At 58.9% G+C, this 27149-nt stretch overlaps 1 protein-coding gene across 1 annotated transcript; it reads left to right on the forward strand.

Annotated features, from left to right (window-relative positions):
- Positions 1–24331, forward strand: LOC125686345 (tetratricopeptide repeat protein 5-like). Its single transcript, XM_048930240.1, is given in 14 exon segments — positions 1–114; positions 1068–1242; positions 1339–1470; positions 1648–1713; positions 1780–1998; positions 5723–5934; positions 8388–8520; positions 12196–12287; positions 15134–15190; positions 15417–15563; positions 17710–17873; positions 19886–20027; positions 24181–24207; positions 24209–24331. Coding segments are annotated over 14 exon segments (1764 nt in total). The 5' UTR covers positions 1–30; the 3' UTR covers positions 24323–24331.
- The last annotated feature ends 2818 nt before the right edge of the window (positions 24332–27149 follow it).

Genomic DNA, 27149 nt, shown 5'->3' on the forward strand with positions numbered 1-27149 from the left:
CAGCGGAAGGGGGGCGGGAACTGAGCGGCGATGGCGGCGGTGGAGGAGGAGGAGGAGAGCGGCGAGGCGGCGGCGGACGGCGAAGGGGACGGGGAGGCGCTGAGGGCGATGGAGGTGAGCGGGGCCCAGGGGGCGGGGCCTGAAGGGAAGGGGCGGGGCATGGAGGAGAGGGCGGGGCCTGTGGGGAAAAGGGGGCGGGGCTCCGGTGAAGCGGCCTGAGAGGCGAGGGGGGCGTGGTTAGAAGGAGAAGGGGCGTGGTTTGTGGGAGGGGGCGTGGCTTAGTGAGTAGGGAGGCGCGCAAGGGGGCGTGGTTAGAAGGAAAGGAGGCGTGGTTTGTGGGTGGGGGCGTGGCTTAGTGAGTAGGGAGGGAAGCAAGGGGGCGTGGTCAGGAGGAAAGGAGGCGTGGTCCGCTTGTAGATGGGGGCGTGGTTTGTGGGGTGTGGGCGTGGTTTAGTGAATAAGGGGTATGCGGAGGAGGCGTGGCTTGAGGGAGAAAGGGCGTGGCTTGTGGGGAAGGGGGCGGGGCTACGGGGTGTTGGGGGGCTATGGGGGGGTTGGGGGGGACAATGGGGGCTTTGAGGGCGGCAATGGGGGACAGGAGGGGACTGGGGGGGTGACAGTGGGGGGGGACAGTGGGGGACATTGGGGGGTGATGAGGGGGTCAGTGGGGGGGCTTTGGGGGGTGGCATTGGGGGGTGGCATTGGGGGGTGACAGTGGGGGACCATGGGGTGACATTGGGGGGGGGCCTTTGGGGTGACAGTGGGGGGACATTGGGGGGGCAGGAGGTGACAGTGGGGGGCGATGTGGGGTGGCAATGGGGGGTGACGCTATGGGGTGACAGGGGGGTGGCATTGGGGGGCTTTGGGGGGGGAATGGGGGACAGGAGGTGACAATGGGGGGTGACACTATGGGGTGACATTGGGGGGACCATGGGGGGTGACATTGGGGGGGGGCTTTGGGGTGACAGTGGAGGGACATTGGGGGGGCAGGAGGTGACAGTGGGGGGCGATGTGGGGGTGGCAATGGGGGGGGGGGGGTAATGGTGACCCCGTGGGGTCGCCTACAGGAAATGGTGGCAGAGCTGTACCGCTTCCGGGACACCGTACTGCACGGCAATGGCGGCGGCCATGATGGTAGAGGCGGCGGCCATGATGGCGGCCATGATGGTGGAGGCGGCTATGATAGAGGCGGCCATGATGGTGGAGGCGGCCATGATAGAGGCGGCCATGATGGTGGAGGCGGCTATGATAGAGGCGGCCATGATGGTGGAGGCGGCGGCCATGATGGTGGAGGCGAGCATGATGGTGTAGGAGGCCATGATGGCGGCCATGATGGAGGCGGCCATGATGGTGGAGGCGGCGGCCATGATGGTGGAGGCAGCCATGATAGAAGCAGCCATGATAGAAGCGGCCATGATGGTGGAGGCAGCCATGATAGAAGTGGCCATGATGGAGGCAGCCATGATAGAAGTGGCCATGATAGAAGCGGCCATGTTGGTGGAGGCGGCCATGATAGAAGTGGCCATGATGGAGGCAGCCATGATAGAAGCGACCATGATAGAGGCAGCCATGATAGAGGTGGCCATGATGGTGGAGGCGGCGGCCATGATGGTGGTGGCAACCATGGTAGAAGCGGCCATGATAGAGGCGGCCATGATGGTGGAGGCAGCCATGATAGAAGCGGCCATGATAGAAGCGGCCATGATGGTGGAGGCGACCATGATAGAAGCGGCCATGTTGGTGGAGGCAGCCATGATAGAAGCGGCCATGATGGTGGAGGCAGCCATGATAGAAGCGGCCATGATAGAAGCAGCCATGATGGAGGCAGCCATGATAGAAGCGGCCATGATAGAAGCGGCCATGATGGTGGAGGCGGCCATGATGGCGGCCATGATGATGATGATGGCGGCGAGGTCAAAGGTGGGGACGGGACGAAGACAATGGCGGCGCTGGAGGAGGAGATGGAGCGCGTCGTGCAGCGCATGGAGAGCATGCGGGGTGAGGCCTGTGGGGCGCCTGGGGACCCATAGCGACCCATAGCGACCCATAGTGACCCATAGCGACCCATAGGGACCCCATGGGGACCCATAGCGACCCATAGGGACCCATAGGGACCCATAGCGACCCATAGGCATCCCATAGGAACCCCATAGAGGCCCACAGGGATCCCATAGAGACCCATACAAACCCCATAGGGACTCCATAGCGACCCATAGAGACGCTATAGGGACCCATAGCAACCCAAAGAAACCCCATAGGGATCTATAGGGATCCCATAGAAGCCCCATAGGGACCCATAGAGACCCCATAGGGACCCATAGCGACCCATAGAAACCCCATAGGAACCCATAGGGACCCATAGAGACCCATAGGGACCCATAGAGACCCCATAGGGACCCATAGCAACCCAAAGAAACCCCATAGGGATCTATAGGGATCCCATAGAAGCCCCATAGGGACCCATAGAGACCCCATAGGGACCCATAGCGACCCATAGAAACCCCATAGGAACCCATAGGGACCCATAGAGACCCATAGGGACCCATAGAGACCCCATAGGGACCCATAGCAACCCAAAGAAACCCCATAGGGATCTATAGGGATCCCATAGAAGCCCCATAGGAACCCATAGAGACCCCATAGGGACCCATAGCGACCCATAGAAACCCCATAGGGATCTATAGGGATCCCATAGGAACCCCATAGAGACCCATAGAGACCCCATAGAGACCCCACAGACCCCCATAAAGACCCCACAGGGACCACACAGACCCCATAGTGACCCCATAGAGAATCCATAGAGACCCCACAGGCCCCATAGAGCCCCATAGAAACCCCATAGAGACCCCACAGACCCCACAGAGGCCTGTAGAGACCCCATAAAGACACCACAGAGCCCCATAGAGTCCCATAAAGACCCCACAGACCCCATAGAGCCCCATAGAGACCCCATAGAGACATCATAGAGACCCCATGGAGCCCCATACAGACCCCATAGGGACCCTCCGGAGCCCCATAGAGCCCTGTTAAGACCCCAAAGACCCCATAGAGCCCCATTAAGACCCCAAATACCCCATAGAGACCCCCCAAAGCCCCATAGAGACCCCATAAAGACCCCACAGAGCCCCATAGAGCCCCATAGAGTCCCATAAAGACCTCCCAGAGTTCATAGAGCCCCATAGGGACCCCATAGAGACCCGATAGAGACCCCACAGCCCCTATAGAGCCCCACAGAGACCCCATAGAGACCCTACAGCCCCCATAGAGACCCCCCAAAGCCCCATAGAGACCCCATAGAGACCCTGCAGACCCCACAGAGCCTCATAGAGACCCCATAGAGACCTCACAGAACCCATAGAGACCCCATAGAGACACCACAGACCCCATAGAGACCCCACAGAGACCCCACAGACCCCATAGACCCCATACAGCCCCATAGAGCCCCATAGTGACCCCATAGAGCCTCATAAAGACCCCACAGAGACCCCACAGACCCCATACAGCCCCATAGTGACCCCATAGAGCCTCATAGAGACCCCATGGATACCCTATAGAGACCCCCCAGAGCCCCATATCACCCCATAGAGACCCCACAAACCCCATAGAGACCCTACAGACCCCATAAAGACCCTCCCAGAGCCCCCAAAACCCCCACAGAGACCCCACAGAGACCCCACAGAGACCCCATAGAGCCTCATAGAGACCCCACAAACCCCCATAGAGCCCCATAGAGACCCCATAGAGACCCCACAAACCCCCATAGAGCCCCATAGAGACCCCATAGAGACCCCACAAACCCCCATAGAGCCCCATAGAGACCCCATAAAGACACCACAGACCCCCATAGAGCCCCATAGAGATTCCATGGAGACCCCATAGACCCCATAGAGCCCCATATTACCGCATAGAGACCCCACAGACCCCATAGAGACCCCATAGGGACCCCATAGACCCCATAGAGCCCCATAGAGCCCCATAGTGACCCCATAGAGCCTCATAGAGACCCCACAGAGACCCCACAGACCCCATACAGCCCCGTACAGCCCCATGGTGACTCCATAGAGCCTCATAGAGACCCCATAGAGACCCCCCATAGACCCCATAGAGACTCCATAGGGACCCCACAGACCCCATAGAGACCCCACAGACCTAAAGCCCCATAGAGACCCTATAGAGACCCCACAGATCCCATAGAGACCCCGTAGACACCCCATAGACCCCATACAGCCCCATAGAGCCCCATAGTGACCCCATAGAGCCTCATAGAGATCCCATAGAGACCTCACAGACCCCATAGAGCCCCATAGAGACCCCATAGACCCCATAGAGCCCCATAAAGACCCCATAGAGACCCCACAGACCCCATAGAGCCCCATAGAGATCCCATAGAGACCCCACCGACCCCCATAGAGCCCCATAGAGACCCCATAAAGACACCACAGACCCCCATAGAGCCCCATAGAGACCCCATAGAGACCCCACAGACCCCATAGAGCCCCTTACCACCCCATAGAAGTCCCACAGACCCCATACAGCCCCATAGAGCCCCATAGTGACCCCATAGAGCCTCATAGAGACCCCATAGAGGCCTCACAGACCCCCTAGAGCCCCATAGAGACCCCCCAGACCCCCCAGTCCCCCACACAGACCCCATAGAGACCCCACAGACCTAAAGCCCCATAGAGACCCTATAGAGACCCCACAGACCCCATAGAGCCCACAGCCCCCATAAAGACCCTCCCAGAGCCCCCCAGACCCCCATAGAGACCCCACAGAGACCCCTTAGAGACCCCATAGAGCCCCATAGAGCCCCCACAGCCCCCATAGAGCCCCATAGAGACCCCATAGAGACCCCACAGACCCCATAGAGCCCCATAGAGACCCCATAGAGACCCCACAGACCCCATAGAGCCCCATAGAGACCCTATAGAGACCCCACAGACCCCATAGAGACCCCGTAGACACCCCATAGACCCCATAGAGCCCCATAGAAGCCCCATAGAGACCCCATGGGGACCCCAGAGACTCCCTAGAGCCCCATTAAGACCCCAAAGACCCCCATAGAGACCCCATAGAGCCCCATAGAGGCCCCATAAAGACCCCATAGGGACCCTCCGGAGCCCCATAGAGACCCCATGGGGACCCCAGAGACCCCCATAGAGACCCCATAGAGACCCCATAGAGATCCTACAGCCCCCATAGAGCCCCATAGAGACCCCATAGAGACCCTGCAGGCCCCATAGAGCCCCATAGGGACCCCATAGAGACCCCACAGAGACCCCACAGACCCCATACAGCCCCATAGAGCCCCATAGAGACCCATAGAGACCCCATAGAGACCCCACAGACCTCATAGAGCCCCATAGAGACCCTACAGAGACCCCACAGACCCCACAGAGCCCCATACAGCCCCATAGTGACCCCACAGAGCCTCATAGAGACCCCATAGAGACCCCATAGAGACCCCGCAGACCCCATAGAGACCCCATAGAGACCCCATAGAGACCCCACAGCCCCCATAAAGACCCTCCCAGAGTCCCCCAGACCCCCATAGAGCCCCATAGAGACCCCACAGACCCCATAGACCCCACAGACCCCATAAAGACCCTCCCAGAGTCCCCCAGACCCCCATAGAGAGCCCATAGAGCCCCCACACACCCCATAGAGCCCCATATTCACCCCCCCCAGCCCCCCGGCTGCCCCCTAACCCCCATCCCCTCAGTATCCCCGCAGGCTGTACCCCGTGCCCTATACCTTCGGGGTCGGGCCCTGCTGGCCGCCCCATTGGGTTCGGTTCGAGCCGAAGCCTTGCTGGGACGGGCCCTGAAACTGGAACCTGGGCTGAGCGCCGCCTGGACCCTGTTAGGGGAAACGCTTTGGGGTCGGGGGGACCTGGATGGGGCCAGGGCCTGCTTCCGTGGGGCGCTGCAGCACGTGAGTTGGGGGGGGCTCTATGGGGCCGGGCGGGGGGGGGGGTCTGTGCTTTATGGGGTCTCTATGGGGTCTCTATGGGGCTCTGGGGGGCTCTATGGGGCTCTATGGGGGGTTTGGGGGGTCTGGGGGGGCTCTGTGAAGTCTCTGTGGGGTCTCTATGGGGCTCTAGGGGGTCTGTGGGGTCTCAATGGGGTCTCTATGGGGGTCTGGGGGGTCTGGGGGGTCCCTATGAGGTCTCTATGGGACTCTATAGGGTCTCTTTGGGGGTGTGGGGTGTCTCTATGGGGTGTCTATGGGGCTCTAGTGGGTCCGTGGGGTCTCTATGGGGTCTCTATGGGGTCTGTGGGGTCTCTATGGGGTCTCTATGAGGTCTCTATGGGGCTCTATGGGGGTCTGGGGGGTCTGGGGGGTCCCTATGAGGTCTCTATGGGGCTCTATGGGGTCTCTATGGGGCTCTATAGGGTCTCTTTGAGGGTGTCGGGGGTCTCTATGGGGCTCTAGCGGGTCTGTGGGGTCTCTATGGGGTCTTTATGGGTCTCTATGGGGTCTGTGAGGTCTCTATGGGGTCTCTATGGGGGTCTGGGGGGTCTGGGGGGTCCCTATGAGGTCTCTATGGGGCTCTATAGGGTCTCTTTGGGGGTGTGGGGGGTCTCTATGGGGTCTCTATGGGGCTCTAGGAGGTCTGTGGGGTCTCTATGGGGTCCCTATGAGGTCTCTATGGGGCTCTATGTGGTCTCTATGGAGCTCTGGGGGGTCTCTATGGGGTCTCTATGGGTCTCTATGGGGCTCTATGGGGTCTCTATGGGGCTCTGTAGGGTCTCTTTGGGGGTGTGGGGGGTCTCTATGGGGCTCTAGGGGGTCTGTGGGGCTCTATGGGGCTCTAGGGGGGGTTTGGGGGGTCTGGGGGGTCTCTATGAGGTCTCTATGGGGCTCTATGGGGTCTCTATGGGGTCTCTATAGGGTCTCTTTGGGGGTGTGGGGGGTCTCTATGGGGTGTCTATGGGGGCTTGGGGGGTCTGGGGGGTCTCTATGGGGTTTGTGGGGTCTCTATGGGGTCTCTATGGGGTCTGGGGGGTCTCTATGGGGTCTCTATGGGGCTCTGGGGGGTCTGGGGGGTCTCTATGGGGTCTCTATGGGTCTCTGTAGGTCTCTATGGGTCTCTGTGGGGTTTCCTATGGGTCTCTATGGATCTTAATGGGGTCTCTATGGGTCTCTACGGCTCCCTATGGGTCTCTATGGGTCCCTATGGGGTCCCTGTGGGTCTCTATGGGTCCCTATGGGGTCTCTATGGGTCTCTATGGGTTTCTATGGGGTCTCTGTGGGGTCTCTAAGGGGTCCATATGGGGCTCTGAGGGGTCTGGGGGGGGCCCTATGAGGTCTCTATGGGTCTCTATGGGGCTCTGGGGGGTCTCTATGGGTCTCTATGGGATCTCTATGGGTCTCTATGGCTCCCTATGGGGTCCCTATGGGTCTGTACGGGTCTCTGTGGGGTTTCCTATGGGTTTCTATGGGTTTCTGTGGGTCTCTTATGGGTCTCTATGGGTCTGTATGGCTCCCTATGGGTCTCTATGGGTTCCTATGGAGTCCCTGTGGGTCTCTATGGGTCTTTATGGGACTCTATGGGGCGCTCTGGGCTTCTATGGGGTCTCTATGGGTCTCTATGGGTCTTTATGGGACTCCATGGGGCGCTCTGGGTCTCTATGGGTCTCTATGGGTCTCTATGGGTTTCTGTGGGTCTCTATGGGTCCCCTTTGCTCCTTATGGGTCCCTATGTCTCGCGATGGGTCCCAATGGGTCTCTATGGGTCCCCATTGCTTCCTATGGGTCCTTGTGGGTCCCTATGGGTCTCTATGGGTCTCTGTGGGTCCCTGTGGGTCTCTATGGGTTTCTGTGGGTCTCTATGAGTCTCTATGGGGTCTCTATGGGTCTCTGTGGGACTCTATGGGACTCTATGGGGCGCTCTGGGTCTCTATGGGGTCTCTATGGGTCTCTATGGGACTCTATGGGACTCTATGGGACTCTATGGGACTCTATGGGACTCTATGGGGTGCTCTGGGTTTCTATGGGTTCTCTATGGGTCTCTATGGGTCTCTATGGGGTCTCTATGGGGCTGCCTATGGGTCTCTATGGGTCTCTATGGGTCTCTATGGGTCTCTATGGGTCCCTATGGGTCTCTGTGGGTTTCTATGGGTCTCTATGGGACTCCGTGGGGCGCTTTGGGTTTCTATGGGTCTCTATGGGTCTCTATGGGTCTCTATGGGTCTCTATGGCTCCCTATGGGTCTCTATGGGTCTCTATGGCTCCCTATGGGTCTCTGTGGGTCCCTATGGGTCCCTATGGGTCTCTGTGGGTCCCAATGGGTCTCTGTGGGTCCCTATGGGTCTCTATGGGGCTCCCTATGGGTCCCTCCCTGCTCATTCGCCCCCCTGCCCCCCATCTCCCCACACTTGTAGGGCGAGGACGCTGAGGCTCGCCGCCTGCTCTCCATGGCGCTGCGGCAAAGCGACGGCGCGGCGGCGCTGCGGGAGAGCCTGAGGCACGCCGAGGCCGCTGTGCGGTGCCAGCCCTGCGACGGCAGGAACTGGTGTATGGGGGGCGCTGTGGGGCGCTGTGGGGCGCTATGGGGTGCTATGGGGTGCTATTGGGTCTCTATGGGGCGCTATGGGGCTCTATGGGGTGTTATGGGATGTTATGGGGTGTTATGGGGTGCTATGGGGTCTCTATAGGATGCTATGGGGTGTTATGGGGAGCTATGGGGCTCTATGGGGTCTCTATGGGTCTCTATGGGGCGCTATGGGGTGTTAAGGAGTGCTATGGGGTCTCTATGGGGTGCTATAGGGTTTCTATGGGGTGCTATGAGGTGCTATGGGGTGTTATGGGGCGCTATGGGGAGCTATGGGGTCTCTATGGGGAGCTATGGGGTGCTATGAGGTGCTATTGGGTATCTATGGGGTGCTATGGGGAGCTATGGGGTCTCTATGGGGTGCTATGGGGTGTTATGGGGCGCTATGGGGCACTATGGGGTGTTAAGGGGTGCTATGGGGTCTCTATGGGGTGTTATGGGGTGCTATGGGGTGCTATTGGGTCTCTATGGGGTGCTATGGGGCGCTATGGGGCTCTATGGGGTCTCTATGGGGTGCTATGGGGTCTCTATGGGGTGCTATGAGGTGCTATGGGGTGTTATGGGGCGCTATGGGGAGCTATGGGGTCTCTATGGGGAGCTATGGGGTGCTATGAGGTGCTATTGGGTCTCTATGGGGCGCTATGGGGTGCTATGGGGTCTCTATGGGGTGCTATGGGGTCTCTATGGGGCGCTATGGGGAGCTATTGGGTCTCTATGGGGTGTTATGGGGCTCTATGGGGTGCTATGGGGCGCTATGGGGTGCTATTGGGTCTCTATGGGGTGCTATGGGGCTCTATGGGGTGTTATGGGGCTCTATGAGGTGCTGTTGGGTCTCTATGGGGCGCTATGGGGTGCTATGCAGTGTTATGGGTCTTTATGGGGTGCCATGGGGTGCTATGGGGTGCTATGGGGTGCTATTGGGTCTCTATGGGGCGCTATGGGGTCTCTATGGGGAGCTATGGGGTCTCTATGGGGAGCTGTGGGGTGCTATGGGGTGCTATTGGGTCTCTATGGGGCGCTATGGGGTCTCTATGGGGAGCTATGGGGTCTCTATGGGGAGCTATGGGGTGCTATTGGGTCTCTATGGGGTGCTATTGGGTCTCTATGCGGTGCTATGAGATGCTATTGGGTCTCTATGGGGCGCTATGGGGTGCTATGAGATGCTATTGGGTCTCTATGGGGCGCTATGGGGTGCTATGGGGTCTCTATGGGGTGCTATGGGGTGTTATGGGGCGCTATGGGGCACTATGGGGTGTTAAGGGGTGTTATGGGGCTCTATGGGGTCTCTATAGGATGCTATGGGGTGCTATTGGGTCTCTATGGGGCGCTATGGGGTGTTAAGGCGTGTTATGGGGTCTCTATGGGGCGCTATAGGGTTTCTGTGGGTAGCTATGGGGTGTTATGGGGTCTCTATGGGAGCTATGGGGTGCTATGGGGTCTCTATGGGGCGCTATGAGGAGCTATGGGGTCTCTATGAGGTGCTATAGGGTGCTATGGGGCTCTATGGGGTCTCTATAGGATGCAATGGGGCTCTATGGGGAGCTTTGGGGTGCTATGGGGTCTCTATGGGGTGCTATGAGGTGCTATGGGGTGTTATGGAGCGCTATGGGGAGCTATGGGGTCTCTATGGGGTCTCTATGGGGAGCTGTGGGGTGCTATGGGGTGCTATGGGGTGCTATGGGGAGCTATGGGGTCTTTATAGGATGCTATGGGGTGCTATGGGGTCTCTATGGGGCGCTATGGGGCGCTATGGGGTGCTATGGGGTGCTATGGGGAGCTATGGGGTCTTTATAGGATGCTATGGGGTGCTATGGGGTCTCTATGGGGAGCTATGGGGCGCTATGGGGTGCTATGCGGAGCTATGGGGAGCTATGGGGTGCTATGGGGTGTTATGGGGAGCTATGGGGTGCTATGGGGTGCTATTGGGTCTCTATGGGGTGCTATGGGGTGTTATGGGGCTCTATGGGGTGCTATGGGGTGTTATGGGGTGCTATGGGATGCTATGGGGAGGTATGGGGTGCTATGGGGCTCTATGGGGTGCTATGGGGTGTTATGGGGTGTTATGGGGCGCTATGGGGCGCTATGGGGTGCTATGGGGTGTTATGGGGTGTTATGGGGCGCTATGGGGAGCTATGGGGCGCTATGGGGAGCTATGAGATGCTATTGGGTCTTTATGGGGTGCTATGGGGTCTCTCTGGGGTGCTATGGGGTCTCTATGGGGCGCTATGGGGCGCTGTGGGGTGCTATGGGGTCTCTATGGGGTGCTATGAGGTGCTATTGGGTCTCTATGGGGTGCTACGGGGTGTTATGGGGTTCTATGGGGTGTTATGGGGTGTTATGGGTCTTTATGGGGCGCTATGGGGCGCTATGGGGTGCTATGGGGCTCTATGGGGTCTCTATAGGATGCTATGGGGTGGTATGGGTTGCTATGGGGTGCTATTGGGTCTCTATGGGGTGCTATGGGGTGCTATGGGGAGCTATGGGGTCTCTATGGGACTCTGGGTCTCTATGGGGTCTCTATGGGGTTCTATGAGGTGCTATGAGGTGCTATGGGGTGTTATGGGGCGCTATGGGGAGCTATGGGGTCTCTATGGGGAGCTATGGGGTGCTATGAGGTGCTATTGGGTCTCTATGGGGCGCTATGGGGAGCTATGGGGTCTCTATGGGGTGTTATGGGGCTCTATAGGGTCTCTATGGGGAGCTATGGGGAGCTGTGGGTCTCTATGGGGAGCTATGGGGTCTCTATGGGGAGCTATGGGGTGCTATGGGGTCTCTATGGGGTGCTATGGGTCTCTATGGGGTCTCTATAGGATGCTATTGGGTCTCTATGGGGTGCTATGGGGCTCTATGGGGTCTCTATGGGGAGCTATGGGGTGCTATGGGGTCTCTATGGGGTGCTATGCGGCTCTATGGGGTCTCTATGGGGTGCTATGGGGTCTCTATGGGGTGCTATTGGGTCTCTATGGGGAGCTATGGGGTCTCTATGGGGTGCTATGAGGTGCTATTGGGTCTCTATGGGGTGCTATGGGGCTCTATGGGGTGTTATGGGGCTCTATGGGGCGCTATGGGGCGCTATGGGGTGCTATGGGGCTCTATGGGGTCTCTATGGGGAGCTATGGGGTCTCTGTGGGACTCTGGGTCTCTATGGGGCGCTATGAAGAGCTATGGGGTCTCTATAGGATGCTATGGGGTGTTATGGGGCGCTATGGGGTGCTATTGGGTCTCTATGGGGCGCTATGGGGTGTTAAGGGGTGCTATGGGGTCTCTATGGGTCTCTATGGGGTCTCTATGGGTCTCTATGGGGTCTCTATGGGTCTCGTCTCTGTGGGTCTCTATGGGTCTCTATGGGTTTCTGTGGGGCTCTATGGGGTCTCTGTGGGGTTCTATGGGGTTTCTTGGGTCTCTATGGGTCTCTATGGGTCTCTATGGGTCTCTATGGGTCTCTATGGGGTCTCTGTGGGTCTCTATGGGTCTCTGGGTCTCTGTGGGGCTCTATGGGTCTCTATGGGGCTCTATGGGATCTCTATGGGGCTCTATGGGTCTCTATGGGGCTCTATGGGGTCTCTATGGGGCTCTGTGCGTTTCTATGGGGTCTCTTCGTTGGTCCCCACCCCACACTTGTGGGTCCCGCCCCACAGATGTGCTGGGCAACGCCTACGTGTCGCTGTTCTTCGCCGGGGGGCAGCGCCCCGAAGTGGCCAGGAGGGCTTTGGGGGCTTATGGACAGGCGGTATGGGGCTGGGGGGGGCTATGGGGTGGTTATGGGGTGCTATGGGGTGCTATGGGGTGCTATGGGGTGTTATGGGGGGATATGGGAGGATATGGGGTGCTATGGGGTGTTATGGGGTGGATATGGGGGGATATGGGGTGCTATGGGGTGGATATGGGGTGCTATGAGGTGGATGTGTGGTGCTATGGGGTGGATATGGGGTGGCTATGGGGAGGATATGGGGTGGGTATGGAGTGCTATGGGGTGTTATGGGGGGGTATGGGGTGCTATGGGGTGCTATGGGGTGTCTATGGGGTGTCTATGGGGTGTTATGGGGTGGATATGGGGGGATATGGGGGGATATGGGGTGGTTATGGGGTGGATATGGGGTGGGTAAGGGGTGCTATGGGGGGATATGGGGTGCTATGGGGTGCTATGGGGTGGATATAGGGTGCTATGGGGTGGCTATGGGGTGCTATGGGATGCTATGGGGTGTTATGGGGTGGATATGGGGGGATATGGGGTGGTATGGGGTGTTATGGGGTGGATATGGGGTGCTATGGGGTGCTATGGGGTGTTATGGGGGGATATGGGGTGCTATGGGGTGTTATGGGGGGATATGGGGTGATATGGGGTGGATATGGGGGGATATGGGGTGGTTATGGGGTGCTATGGGGTGGATGTGTGGTGCTATGGGGTGCTATGGGGTTTTATGGGGTGGATATGGGGTGGATATGGGGTGGATATGGGGTGCTATGGGGTGTTATGGGGTGTTATGGGGGGATATGGGGTGCTATGGGGTGTTATGGGATGCTATGGGGTGTTATGGGGTGGATATGGGGTGGATATGGGGTTTTATGGTGTGGATATGGGGTGCTATGGGTTGCTATAGGGTGTTATGGGGTGGTTATGGGGTGCTATGGGGTGGTTATGGGGTGGATATGGGGTGGATATGGGGTGGGTAAGGGGTGCTATGGGGGGATATGGGGTGCCATGGGGCAGATATGGGGTGCTATGGGGTGCTATGGGGTGGATATAGGGTGCTATGGGGTGGCTATGGGGTGCTATGGGGTGCTATGGGGTGGATATAGGGTGCTATGGGGTGGCTATGGGGTGGCTATGGGGTGCTATGGGATGCTATGGGGTGTTATGGGGTGGATATGGGGGGATATGGGGTGGGTATGGGGTGTTATGGGGTGTTATGGGGGGATATGGAGGGATATGGGTTGCTATGGGGTGGGTATGGGGTGGCTGTGGGGTGGCTATGGGGTGCTATGGGGTGGTTATGGGGTGTTATGTGGTGTTATGGGGGGTATGGGGTGGGTATGGGGTGCTATGGGGTAATATGGGGTGCTATGGGGTGTTATGGGGTGGCTATGGGGTGCTATGGTGTATTATGGGGGGGATATAGGGGGCTATGGGGTGGCTATGGGGTGCTATGGGGTGCTATGGGGTGCTATGGGGGGATATGGGGTGCTATGGGGTGTTATGGGGTGGGTATGGGGTGGATATGGGATGGGTATGGGGTGGATATGGGGGAGATATGGGGTGTTATGGGGTGGGTATGGGGGGATATGGGTGGATATGGGGTGGATATGGGGGAGATATGGGGTGTTATGGGGTGGGTATGGGGGGATATGGGGTGCTATGGGGGGATATGGGGTGCTATGGGGTGTTATGGGGTGGATATAGGGTGCTATGGGGTGGATATGGGGTGGCTATGGGGAGGATATGGGGTGCTATGGGGCAGATATGGGGTGCTATGGGGTGTTATGGGGTGGATATGGGGTGCTATGGGGTGTTATGGGGGGATATGGGGTGCTATGGGGTGCTATAGGGTGTTATGGGGTGGTTATGGGGTGCTATGGGGTGTTATGGGGGGGATATGGGGGGATATGGGGTGGGTATGGAGTGGATATGGGGTGGGTATGGGGTGGTTATGGGGTGCTATGGGGTGGATGTGTGGTGCTATGGGGTGCTATGGGGTTTTATGGGGTGGATATGGGGTGGATATGGGGTGCTATGGGGCAGATATGGGGTGCTATGGGGCAGATATGGGGTGCTGTGGGGCTGTCGGAGGGCTGTGGGGTCCCTGTGGGTCTCTATGGGTCTCTATGGGATTCTATGGGGCACTGTGGGGCTCTGCGGGGTCTCTATGGGTCTCTATGGGTCCCTATGGGGTTTCTGTGGGTCTCTATGGGGTTTCTATGGGTCTCTATGGGTCTCTATGGGTCTCTATGGGTCCCTGTGGGTCCCTATGGGTCTCAATGGGACTCTATGGGGCGCTGTGGGTCTCTATGGGGTCTCTATGGGTCTCTATGGGGTTTCTATGGGTCTCTATGGGTCGCTATGGGTCCCTATGGGTTCCTATGGGTCTCTATGGGTCTCTATGGGGAGCTGTGGGTCTCTATGGAGTTTCTATGGGGTCTCTGTGGGGTTCCTATGGGTCTTTATGGGTCTCTATGGGATTCTATGGGGCGCTGTGGGGCTCTATGGGGTTTCTATGGGGTCTCTATGGGGCGCTGTGGGGCCCTATGGGGCCATATGGTTCCCTATGGGTCTCTATGGGGTGCTGTGGGTCTCTATGGGTCGCTATGGGTCCCTATGGGGTTTCTGTGGGTCTCTAGGGGGCGCTGTGGGTCTCTATGGGTCTCTATGGGCCCCTATGGGGTTTCTGTGGGTCTCTATGGGGTTTCTATGGGTCTTTATGGGGTTTCTATGGGTTTCTATGGGTCGCTATGGGTCTCTATGGGCCCCTATGGGGTTTCTATGGGTCTCTATGGGTCTCTATGGGTCTCTATGGGTCTCTATGGGTCTCTATGGGTCTCTAAGGGTCGCTGTGGGTCACAGTGGCTTCTGCCCCATAGGAAAAAGTTGACCCGACGGCCGCCTCCAATCCCGACCTCCACCTCAACCGCGCCACGGTGAGAGCCAATAGGAGCAAGGGGCGGGACGCCGGGCGGCCAATGGGAACGGCGGGGGATGGAAGGGGGGCGGGGCTACAGGATCTATGGGGCGCTATGGGGTTTCTATGGGTTCCTATGGGGCTCTATGGGGCTCTATGGGGTTCTATGGGGTTTCTGTGGGGCTCTATGGGGCGGGACCGGAAGCGAGGGCGGGACTTCCGCCGCTTTCAACCAATCCCCGCAGCTGCTGCAGTTCGAAGAGAACTACGGGGCCGCCCTGGATGGCTACGCGCGGGCTGCGGCTCTGGCTCCTGATTGGCCCGAGCCGCGCATGCGCCGTGCCAGGCTGCTGGATTACTTGGGGCGGATCTGCGCCGCCCTGGGTGCAGCGGTGAGCGGAAGTGGGCGGGGCTTGGGGCGGAAGTGGCGGGGTTTGGTGTGGAGGGACGATTCGCGGGTCGGGATGTGGTGAACGGAAGTGGGCGGGGCGCTGGCCGGAAGTGGGCGGGCCTTGGGTGGGAAGTAGGCGGAGATTGGGTGAAGTGAGCGGGAGGGACGGGGTTACTTGAGTGTATAGTGATAAAGAGCGGAAGTGGGCGGGGCGTGGCCCGGAAGTGGGCGTGGGTTGGGTGTAATCGGTTGAATGGAGGGGAGGCGGGGCGTGGACCGGAAGTGAGCGGGGCGTGGGTGTAGTGGGTGAATGCAGGGGGGCGTGGTTTGGGCAGCGGGGTGGGCGGAGCTTGGGTGGGAAGTCGGCGGTGATTGGGTGAGTTGAGGTGGAGGGATCGTGCTTACGGAGTGTATAGGGATATGAAACGGAAGTGGGCGGGGCGTGGGCCGGAAGTGGGCGGGGGGGATCTAATGGGTAAATAATGGGAAGCGGGGTTTGGGGAGTGGGATGGGAGGGGCTTGGGGCGGAAGTGGGCGTTGATTGGGTGGGGTGAGCGGGAGGGGGCGTGGTTACTGGGTGAGTAGGGATAAGGAGCGAAAGTGGGCGGAGATGGGGGCGGAAGTGGGCGTGGCTTTGCGTGTAGGGATGATTTGGGGTTCGGGATGGGGTGAACGGAAGTGGGCGGGGCGCTGGGCGGAAGTGGGCGGGGATTGGAAAGTGTGTAGGGGGCGTAATACTGCGGGAATGGGCGGGGTGGTTAAGCGGAAGTAGGCGTGGCATGGGCCGGAAGTGAGCGTTAGAAGTGGGTAGGCGTGGCTTTCGAGGTGCGTGCATCGTTACCGGAAGTGGGAAGTGGTGTCGTCCGGAAGTGGGTGGGGCTTTGATCGGAAGTGGGGGTGGATTGGGTTTTTGGGGGACGAGGTTTTTCGGGGAAGGCTGTGGTGGGTGTTTAACCGGAAGTGGCCGATGCCATGGCAGGAAGTGGGCGTGGCAAGGGCCGGAAGTGGGCGTTATAAGTGAGTAGGCGTGGCTTTGGAGACACGTGTATCGATACCGGAAGTGGGGGTGGCGTTGGTCGGAAGTGGGGGTGCATTGGGTGTTTGGGGGACGAGGGTGGCGTGGTTTTCTGGGGCAGGCTTTGATTGGTGTTTAACCGGAAGTGGCCGAACTTTTGGCCGGAAGTGGGCGTGTCATTGGCCGGAAGTGGGCGCTATGGGTGGGTAGCTTTGGAGGCACGTGCATGGTTACCGGAAGTGGGGGTGTCGTTTGTCGGAAGTGGGGGTGCATTGGGTGTTTGGGGGACGAGGGTGGCGTGGTTTTGTGGGGCAGGCTTTGATTGGTGTTTAACCGGAAGTGTGCGTGTCATGGACCGGAAGTGGGCGTGGCATGGGCCGGAAGTGGGCGCTATGGGTGGGTAGGCGTGGCTTTGGGGACACGTGCATCGATACCGGAAGGGGGGTGGCTTTGGTCGGAAGTGGGGGTGCATTGGGTGTTTGGGGGACGAGGGTGGCGTGGTTTTCTGGGGCAGGCTTTGATTGGTGTTTAACCGGAAGTGGCCGATGGCTGGGCCGGAAGTGGGCGTGTCATGGACCGGAAGTGGGTGTGGCATTGGTCGGAAGTAGGGGTGCATTGGGTGTTTGGGGGACGAGGGTGGCGTGGTTTTCAGGGGCAGGCTTTGATTGGTGTTTAACCGGAAGTGGCCGATGCCTGGGCCGGAAGTGGGCGTGGCATAGGCCGGAAGTGGGCGCTATGGGTGGGTAGGCGTGGCTTTGGAGGCACGTGCATCGTTACCGGAAGTGGGGGTGGTGTTGGTCGGAAGTGGGGGTGCATTGGGTGTTTGGGGGACGAGTGTGGCGTGGTTTTCTGGGGCAGGCTTTGATTGGTGTTTAACCGGAAGTGTGCGTGTCATGGGCCGGAAGTGGGCGTGGCATGGGCCGGAAATGGGCGTTTTAAGTGGGTAGGCGTGGCTTTGGAGGCACGTGCATTGATACCGGAAGTAGGGGTGCATTGTGTGTTTGGGGGACGAGGGCGGCGTGGTTTTCCGGGGCAGGCTGTGATTGGTGTTTAACCGGAAGTGGGCGTGGCATGGACCGGAAGTGGGCGTGACATGGACCGGAAGTGACTGTTTTCACCCCCCCAAAACCAGGGCAAGGCCCGGGGCCGGAGGCGCAGGGCGCTGTCGCCGTCGCTGCTGGGATCTCTGGGGGAAGCCGTGACCCCGATGGCGGCGCTGGGGGACGGGGACAACGTGGGGCGGGCGCTGCTGGGCCGAGTGCTGGGCTGCGTGCTGCCCGACGAGAGAGTGCCCATGTGGGTCTGGGAGCAAAGATGGCTTCCCTTCGCCCCATAGAATCACGTAGAGACCCATAGAACCCCATAGAGACCCATAGAGACCCATAGAACCCTGTAGAGACCCATAGAAGCCCATAGGGACCCATAGAAGCCTATAGAGACCCATAGAGACCCATAGGGACCCCATAGGGACCCCATAGAGACCCAATAGATACCCATAGAGCCCCACAGACCCCATAGAGACCCATAGAGTCCCATACAGACCCATAGAACCCCATAGAGACCCATAGAACCTCAGGGAGACCCATAGAACCCCATAGAGACCCATAGAGACCCATAGAAACTCATGGAGACCCATAGAACCTCAGGGAGACCCATAGAACCCCATAGAGACCCATAGAGACCCATAGAAACTCATGGAGACCCATAGAGACTCATGAAGCCCCACAGACCCCATAGAGACCCATAGAGACCCATAGATCCCACAGAGCTTCATAGAGACTCGTAGAGATCCATAGAGACCCATAGGGACCCATAGAAACCCCATAGATCCCACAGAGACCCATAGAGAACCCTATAGGGACCCATAGAACCCCATAGAGACCCATAGAGACCCCATAGAAGCCCATAGAGACCCATAGAACCGCACAAAGACCCATAGAGACCCATAGAAGCTCATGGAGACCCATAGAGACTCATGAAGCCCCATAGACCCCATAAAGACCCACAAGGACCCATAGAGAACCCCATAGGGACCCATAGAACCCCATAGGGACCCATAGAACCCCACAGAGACCCATAGAGACCCCATAGAAGCCCATAGGGACCCATAGGGACCCACAGAGACCCAATAGATACCTATAGAGCCCCACAGACCCCATAGAGACCCAGAGACCCTATAGAGCCCCATAGAGACCCCATAGCGCCCCATAAAGACCCCATAGACCTGTATAGAGACCCTATACTGCCCCATAGCTCCCCATACCACCCTATAGAGACCCCATAGGACCCCATATTGCCCCATAGCTCCCCATACCACCCCATAGAGACCCCATAGAACCCCATAGCTCCCCATACCACCCCATAGAGACCCCATAGGACCCCATGCTGCCCCATAGCTCCCCATACCACCCCATAGGGACCCCATAGCTCCCCATACCACCCCATAGAGACCCCATAGGACCCCATGCTGCCCCATAGCTCCCCATACCACCCCATAGAGACCCCATAGCTCCCCATACCACCCCATAGAGACCCCATAGGACCCCATGCTGCCCCATAGCTCCCCATACCACCCCATAGGGACCCCATAGCTCCCCATACCACCCCATAGAGACCCCATAGGACCCCATGCTGCCCCATAGCTCCCCATACCACCCCATAGAGACCCCATAGAACCCCATAGCTCCCCATACCACCCCATAGAGACCCCATAGGACCCCATGCTGCCCCATAGCTCCCCATACCACCCCATAGCTCCCCATAGCTCCCCATACCACCCCATAGAGACCCCATAGGACCCCATAGCTCCCCATACCACCCCATAGAGACCCCATATAACCCCATAGCTCCCCATACCACCCCATAGGGACCCCATAGAACCCCATAGCTCCCCATAGCTCCCCATACCACCCCATAGAGACCCCATAGAACCCCATAGCTCCCCATAGTTCCCCATACCACCCCATAGAGACCCCATAGGACCCCATGCTGCCCCATAGCTCCCCATACCACCCCATAGAGACCCCATAGCTCCCCATACCACCCCATAGAGACCCCATAGAACCCCATAGCTCCCCATACCACCCCATAGAGACCCCATAGGACCCCATGCTGCCCCATAGCTCCCCATACCACCCCATAGAGCCCCATGGAGACCCCTTACTGCCCCATAGCGCCTCATACCACCCCATAGAGCCCTACAGAACCCCATAGAGACCCCATAGCACCCCATAGAGCCCCCATACTGCCCTGTAGCGCCCCGTAGCCCCCCACAGAGCATCCCATAATGCCCTCTCTGTGCCCCACAGCGCTGTGGGGCTGTCGGATGGGACGGGCTCGGTGGTGCTGAGCGTTTACAACGCGGCCCCAGGATGGGGGTTGGCCGTGGGGGACGCAGTCGCCGTGGGGCAGCCCCACGTCCGCCGTCATCACATCCAGCATCAGGGCAAGGTGAGGCACTGGGATGGGACTGGGATGGACTGGGATGGACTGGGAGGGACTGGGAGGGGGTTATGGGGCACTGGGGGGGACTGGGATGGACTGGGAGGGACTGGGATGGACTGGGATGGGGTTATGGGGCACTGGGATGGACTGGGAGGGACTGGGAGGGGGTTATGGGGCACTGGGAGGGACTGGGAGGGGGTTGTGGGGCACTGGGATGGGACTGGGAGGGACTGGGATGGACTGGGAGGGACTGGGAGGGGGTTATGGGGCACTGGGGGGCACTGGGGGGTACTGGGAGGGGGTTATGGGGCACTGGGAGGGACTGGGAGGGACTGGGTGGCAACTGGGAGTAACTGGGATGGACTGGGAGGGACTGGGAGGGGGTTATGGGGCACTGGGGGGGACTGGGAGGGACTGGGGGGCAACTGGGAGGGACTGGGATGGGGTTATGGGGCACTGGGGGGCAACTGGGAGGGACTGGGATGGGGTTATGGGGCACTGGGGGGCACTGGGATGGACTGGGAGGGGGTTATGGGGCACTGGGAGGGACTGGGATGGACTGGGTCGCAACTGGGAGGGACTGGGAGGGGGTTATGGGGCACTGGGAGGGACTGGGATGGACTGGGATGGACTGGGAGGGGGTTATGGGGCACTGGGAGGGACTGGGGGGCAACTGGGAGGGACTGGGATGGACTGGGATGGGGTTATGGGGCACTGGGAGGGACTGGGAGGGACTGGGAAGGACTGGGAGGGACTGGGATGGACTGGGAGTAACTGGGATGGACTGGGAGGGACTGGGAGGGGGTTATGGGGCACTGGGGGGGACTGGGATGGACTGGGAGGGGGTTATGGGGCACTGGGATGGGACTGGGATGGACTGGGAGGGGGTTATGGGGCACTGGGATGGACTGGGTGGCAACTGGGATGGACTGGGAGGGACTGGGAGGGGGTTATGGGGCACTGGGAGGGACTAGGGGGCAACTGGGAGGGACTGGGATGGACTGGGAGGGGGTTATGGGGCACTGGGGGGGGACTGGGAGGGACTGGGATGGGGTTATGGGGCACTGGGAGGGACTGGGAGGGGGTTATGGGGCACTGGGATGGACTGGGAGGGGGTAACTGGGAGGGACTGGGATGGACTGGGATGGGGATATGGGGCACTGGGGGGGACTGGGATGGACTGGGAGGGGGTTGTGGGGCACTGGGGGGGACTGGGAGGGACTGGGAGGGGGTTATGGGGCACTGGGAGGGACTGTGATGGACTGGGAGTAACTGGGATGGACTGGGAGGGGGATATGGGGTACTGGGAGGGACTGGGATGAACTAGGGGGCAACTGGGAGGGACTGGGATGGACTGGGATGGGATTATGGGGCACTGGGATGGGACTGGGAGCAACTGGGGGGCAACTGGGAGGGACTGGGGAGTAACTGGGATGGGGTTGTGGGGCACTGGGGGGTAACTGGGAGGGACTGGGATGGGGTTATGGGGCACTGGGGGGGACTGGGATGGACTGGGAGGGGGTTATGGGGCACTGGGATGGACTGGGATGGGGTTATGGGGCACTGGGGGGTAACTGGGAGGGGGATATGGGGCACTGGGAGGGACTGGGGGGGGTAACTGGGAGGGACTGGGATGGACTGGGAGGGACTGGGATGGGGTTATGGGGCACTGGGAGGGACTGGGATGGACTGGGATGGGGTTATGGGGCACTGGGAGGGACTGGGTGGCAACTGGGAGGGACTGGGATGGACTGGGAGTAACTGGGATGGACTGGGAGGGACTGGGAGGGGGTTATGGGGCACTGGGAGGGATTGGGATGGACTGGGAGGGGGTTATGGGGCACTGGGATGGACTGGGATGGACTGGGTCGCAACTGGGAGGGACTGGGAGGGGGTTATGGGGCACTGGGGGGACTGGGATGGACTGGGACGGGGTTGTGGGGCACTGGGAGGGACTGGGATGGACTGGGAGTAACTGGGATGGACTGGGAGGGACTGGGAGGGGGTTATGGGGCACTGGGGGGGACTGGGAGGGACTGGGGGGGGGTTATGGGGCACTGGGATGGACTGGGAGGGGGTTATGGGGCACTGGGAGGGACTGGGATGGACTGGGAGTAACTGGGATGGACTGGGAGGGGGTTATGGGGCACTGGGAGGGACTGGGATGGACTGGGAGTAACTGGGATGGACTGGGAGGGGGTTATGGGGCACTGGGGGGGACTGGGAGGGACTGGGATGGGGTTGTGGGGCACTGGGATGGACTGGGAGGGACTGGGAGGGGGTTATGGGGCACTGGGAGGGACTGGGATGGACTGGGATGGGGTTATGGGGCACTGGGGGGGACTGGGATGGACTGGGAGGGGGTTGTGGGGCACTGGGAGGGACTGGGATGGACTGGGAGGGACTGGGAGGGGGTTGTGGGGCACTGGGAGGGACTGGGTGGCAACTGGGATGGACTGGGAGTAACTGGGATGGACTGGGAGGGACTGGGATGGGGTTATGGGGCACTGGGAGGAACTGGGAGGATCTGGAGGCCCCTACTGGTCCCTACTGGTCCATACAGATCCCTACTGGTCCTTACTGGTCCTTACTGGTCCCTACTGGTCCCTATGGGTCTATATTGGTCCCTACTGGTCCCTATTGGTCCTTACTGGTCCCTACTGGTCTATACTGGTCCATACTGGTCTATATTGGTCCCTACTGGTCTATACTGGTCTATACTGGTCCATACTGGTCTATATTTGTCCCTACTGGTCCCTACTCGCCCATACTGATCTATACTGGTCCATACTGGCCCATATTGGTCCCTATTGGTCCTTACTGGTCCCTACTGGTCTATACTGGTCCATACTGGTCTATATTGGTCCCTACTGGTCCCTACTGGTCCATACTGGCCCATACTGATCTATACTGGTCCATACTGGCCCATATTGGTCCCTACTGGTCCTTACTGGTTCCTACTGGTCTCTACTGGTCTATATTAGTCTATACTGATCTATACTGGTCCCTACTGGTCTATATTGGTCCATACTGGCCCATACTGGTCTATACTGATCTGTACTGGTCCATACTGGTCTATATTGGTCCATACTGGTCTATACTGGTCCTTACTGGTCCCTACTGGTCCTTACTGCTCCATACTCTCCCTACTGGTCCATACTGGTCTATATTAGTCCATACTGATATACACTGGTCCGTACTGGTCCATACTGGTCCCTACTGGTCTATACTGGTCCCTACTGGCCCATACTGGTCCCTACTGGTCCTTACTGGTCCCTACTGGTCTCTACTGGTCTATATTAGTCCATACTCATCTATACTGGTCCCTACTGGTCTATATTGGTCCATACTGGTCCATACTGGTCTATACTGGTCCGTACTGGTCCTTACTGGTCCCTACTGGTTCCTACGGGTGTCTATTGGTCCCTACTGGTCCCTACTGGTCCATACTGGTCTCTACTGATCCATACTGGTCCCTACTGGTCCCTACTGGTCTATACTGGTCCATACTGGTCCATACTGGTCCCTACTGGTCCATACTGGTCCATACTGGCCCATATTGGTCCCTACTGGTCTATATTAGTCCATACTGATCTATACTGGTCCCTACTGGTCTATATTGGTCCCTACTGGTCTATACTGGTCCATACTGGTCTCTACTGATCCATACTGATCTGTACTGGTCCGTACTGGTCCATACTGGTCTATATTGGTCCATACTGGTCTATACTGGTCCTTACTGGTCCCTACTGGTCCTTACTGCTCCATACTCTCCCTACTGGTCCATACTGGTCTATATTAGTCCATACTGATATACACTGGTCCGTACTGGTCCATACTGGTCCATACTGATCTATACTGGTCCCTACTGGTCCCTAATGGTCCCTACTGGTCTATACTGGTCCCTACTGGTCCCTACTGGTCTATACTGGTCCATACAGGTCCCTACTGGTCCTTACTGGTCCCTGCTGGTCCTTAGTGGTCCTACTGGTTGATACTGGCCCATACTGGTCCATACCGGGTCCCTACTGATCCCTACTGGTCCATACTGGTCCTACTGGTCTATATTGGTCCATAATGGTCCATACGGGTCTATACTGGTCCCTACTGGTCTATACTGGTCCATACTGGTCCTTACTGGTCCATACTGGTCCCACAGACGTTCTCCTTCGTGGGGGTCCGCATCCCCCTCCCCACTGGCGCTGATGGTCAATGGCCGCCGCCCCCCCCCGGCTCCGCAGTCGCCGCCCCCCCGCCTGTCCTGCAGCTGCGCCCCCGACAGCCCCTCGTTAGAGCGTTAATTAACGAAGGGGGGGGGGGGGGGGCGTTAATGAGTCGGGGGCGGCTCGTTAGCGCCGCCCTTAATGAGGGGGGGGGGGGGGGAAAGGGTGGGGGTGAGTGGGGGAATAAAGGTGTGAAGGGAGCGTGAGTGGTGGTGGAGTCTGTGGGGCGGCGGGGGGGGACATTGGGGGTCAATGGGGGTAATGGGGTCAATGGGGACTTTGGGGTCAATGGGGGCAATGGGGACATTGGGGTCAATGGGGCTTTGGGGTCAATGGGAATAATGGGGTCAATGGGGACATTGGGGTCAATGGCGGCAATGGTGACATTGGGGGTCAATGGGGGCTTTGGGGTCATTGGGGTCAATGGGGGCAATGGGGACACTGGGGTCAATGGGGGCAGTGGGGGCATTGGGGTCAATGGGGGCACTGGGGTCAATGGGGGACATTGGGGTCAATGGGGGCAGTGGGGTCAGTGGGGTCAATAGGGACATTGGGGTCAATGGGGATAATGGGGGCAATGGGGACATTGGCGTCAGTGGGGTCAATGGGGGCTTTGGGGTCAATGGGGACTTTGGGGTCAATGGGAGCAATAGGGACATTGGGGTCAATGGGAGTAATGGGGTCAATGGGGTCCTTTGGGGTCAATGGGGGCTTTGGGGTCAGTGGAGTCAATGGGGTCAATGGGGTCAATGGGGACATTGGGGTCAATGGGGTCTATAGGGGCAATGGGGTCAGTGGGGACATTGGGGGTCAATGGGAATAATGGGGGTCAGTGGGGTCTATGGGGGACATCGGGGTTAATGGGGCTTTGGGGTCAATGGGGACATTGGGGTCAATGGCGGCAATGGTGACATTGGGGGCAATGGGGGCAATGGGGTCAGTGGGGTCAGTGGGGGCAGTGGGGGCAATGGGGATAATGGGGGCAATGGGGACATTGGGGTCAGTGGGGTCAATGGGGGCTTTGGGGTCAATGGGGTCAATGGGGAACATTGGGGGTGAATGGGGACATTGGAGTCAATGGGGTCAATGGGGGCATTGGGGTCAATGGGGACATTGGGGTCAATGGGGGCAATGGGGCATTGGGGTCAATGGGGACATTGGGGTCAATGGGGGCAATGGGGGCATTGGGGTCAATGGGGACATTGGGGGTCAATGGGGGCAATGGGGGCATTGGGGTCAATGGGGACATTGGGGTCAAAAGGGACATTGGGGTCAATGGGGGTAATGGGGTCTATAGCGGCAATGGGGTCAGTGGGGACATTGGGGTCAATGGGGACTTTGGGGTCAATGGGGGTTTGGGGTCAGTGGGGTCAATGGGGGCAGTGGGGTCAATGGGGACATTGGGGTCAATGGGGATAATGGGGGCAATGGGGACATTGGGATCAGTGGGGTCAATGGGGGCTTTGGGGTCAATGGGGACATTGGAGTCAATGGGGTCAATGGGGACATTGGGGGTGAATGGGGACATTGGGGTCAGTGGGGTCAATGGGGTCAGTGGGGTCAATGGGGGCAATGGGGCTTTGGGGTCAATGGGGTCAATGAGGACATTGGGGTCAGTGAAGTCAATGGGGTCAATGGGGGACATTGGGGTCAGTGGCGGCAATGGTGTCATTGGGGTCAATGGGGTCAATAGGGACATTGGGGTCTATAGGGGCAATGGGGTCAGTGGGGTCAGTGGGGGCTTTGGGGTCAATGGGGACATTCGGGTCAATGGGGTCTATGGGGGACATCGGGGTTAATGGGGCTTTGGGGTCAATGGGGGCATTGGGGTCAATGGGGATAATGGGGGCAATGGGGACATTGGCGTCAGTGGGGTCAATGGGGGCTTTGGGGTCAATGGGGACATTGGGGACATTGGGGTCAATGGGGTCTATAGGGGGCAATGGGGTCAATGAGGGCAATGGGGTCAATGGGGACATTGGGGTCAGTGGGGTCTATAGGGGCACTGGGGTCTGTGGTGCCAATGGGGTCAATGGGGACATTGGGGTCAGTGGGGTCTATAGGGGCACTGGGGTCTGTGGTGCCAATGGGGTCAATGGGGGCATTGGGGTCAATGGGAATAATGGGGACATTGGGGGCAATGGGGGCTTTGGGGTCATTGGGGTCAATGGGGGCATTGGGGTCAATGGGGACACTGGGGTCAATGGGGTCAATGGGGGCAGTGGGGTCAATGGGGGACATAGGGGGTGATGGGGACATTGGGGTCAGTAGGGACACTTGGGGTATTGGGGTCAATGGGGGCATTGGGGGCTTTGGGGTCAATGGGGGCACTGGGGTCAATGGGGACATTGGGGTCAATGGGGACATTGGGGGTGAATGGGGTCAATGGGGGATTTGGGGTCAATGGGGCCATTTTGGGGCCGCCATTTTGGGTCTCCATTTTGGACCCATTTTGGGGCCATTTTGGGTCCAATTTATTCCATTTTGGGGCGGCCATTTTGGGTCCCCAATCAGGGCCACCATTTTGGGGCGGCCATTTTGGGGTAGCCATTTTGGGTCCCCAATCAGGGCCACCATTTTGGGGCCGCCATTTTGGGTCCCCAATCACGGCCACCATTTTGGGGCCGCCATTTTGGGTCTCCACCTGGGCCACCATTTTGGGGCCATTTTGTGTCCAATTTACCCCATTTTGGGGCCGCCATTTTGGTTCCCCAGTGAGGGCTGCCATAGTTTGGCCACCATTTTGGGGCCATTTTGGGTCCCCAATCAGGGCGGCCATTTTGGGGCGGCCATTTTGGGGTAGCCATTTTGGGTCTCTACCAGGGCCACCATTTTGGGGTGGCCATTTTGGGTCCCCAATCAGGGCCACCATTTTGGGGCGGCCATTTTGGGTCCCCAATCAGAG

Source organism: Lagopus muta, chromosome 35, assembly GCF_023343835.1.
Source record: "Lagopus muta isolate bLagMut1 chromosome 35, bLagMut1 primary, whole genome shotgun sequence".
In the NCBI taxonomy this organism is placed as follows: Eukaryota; Metazoa; Chordata; class Aves; order Galliformes; family Phasianidae; genus Lagopus; species Lagopus muta.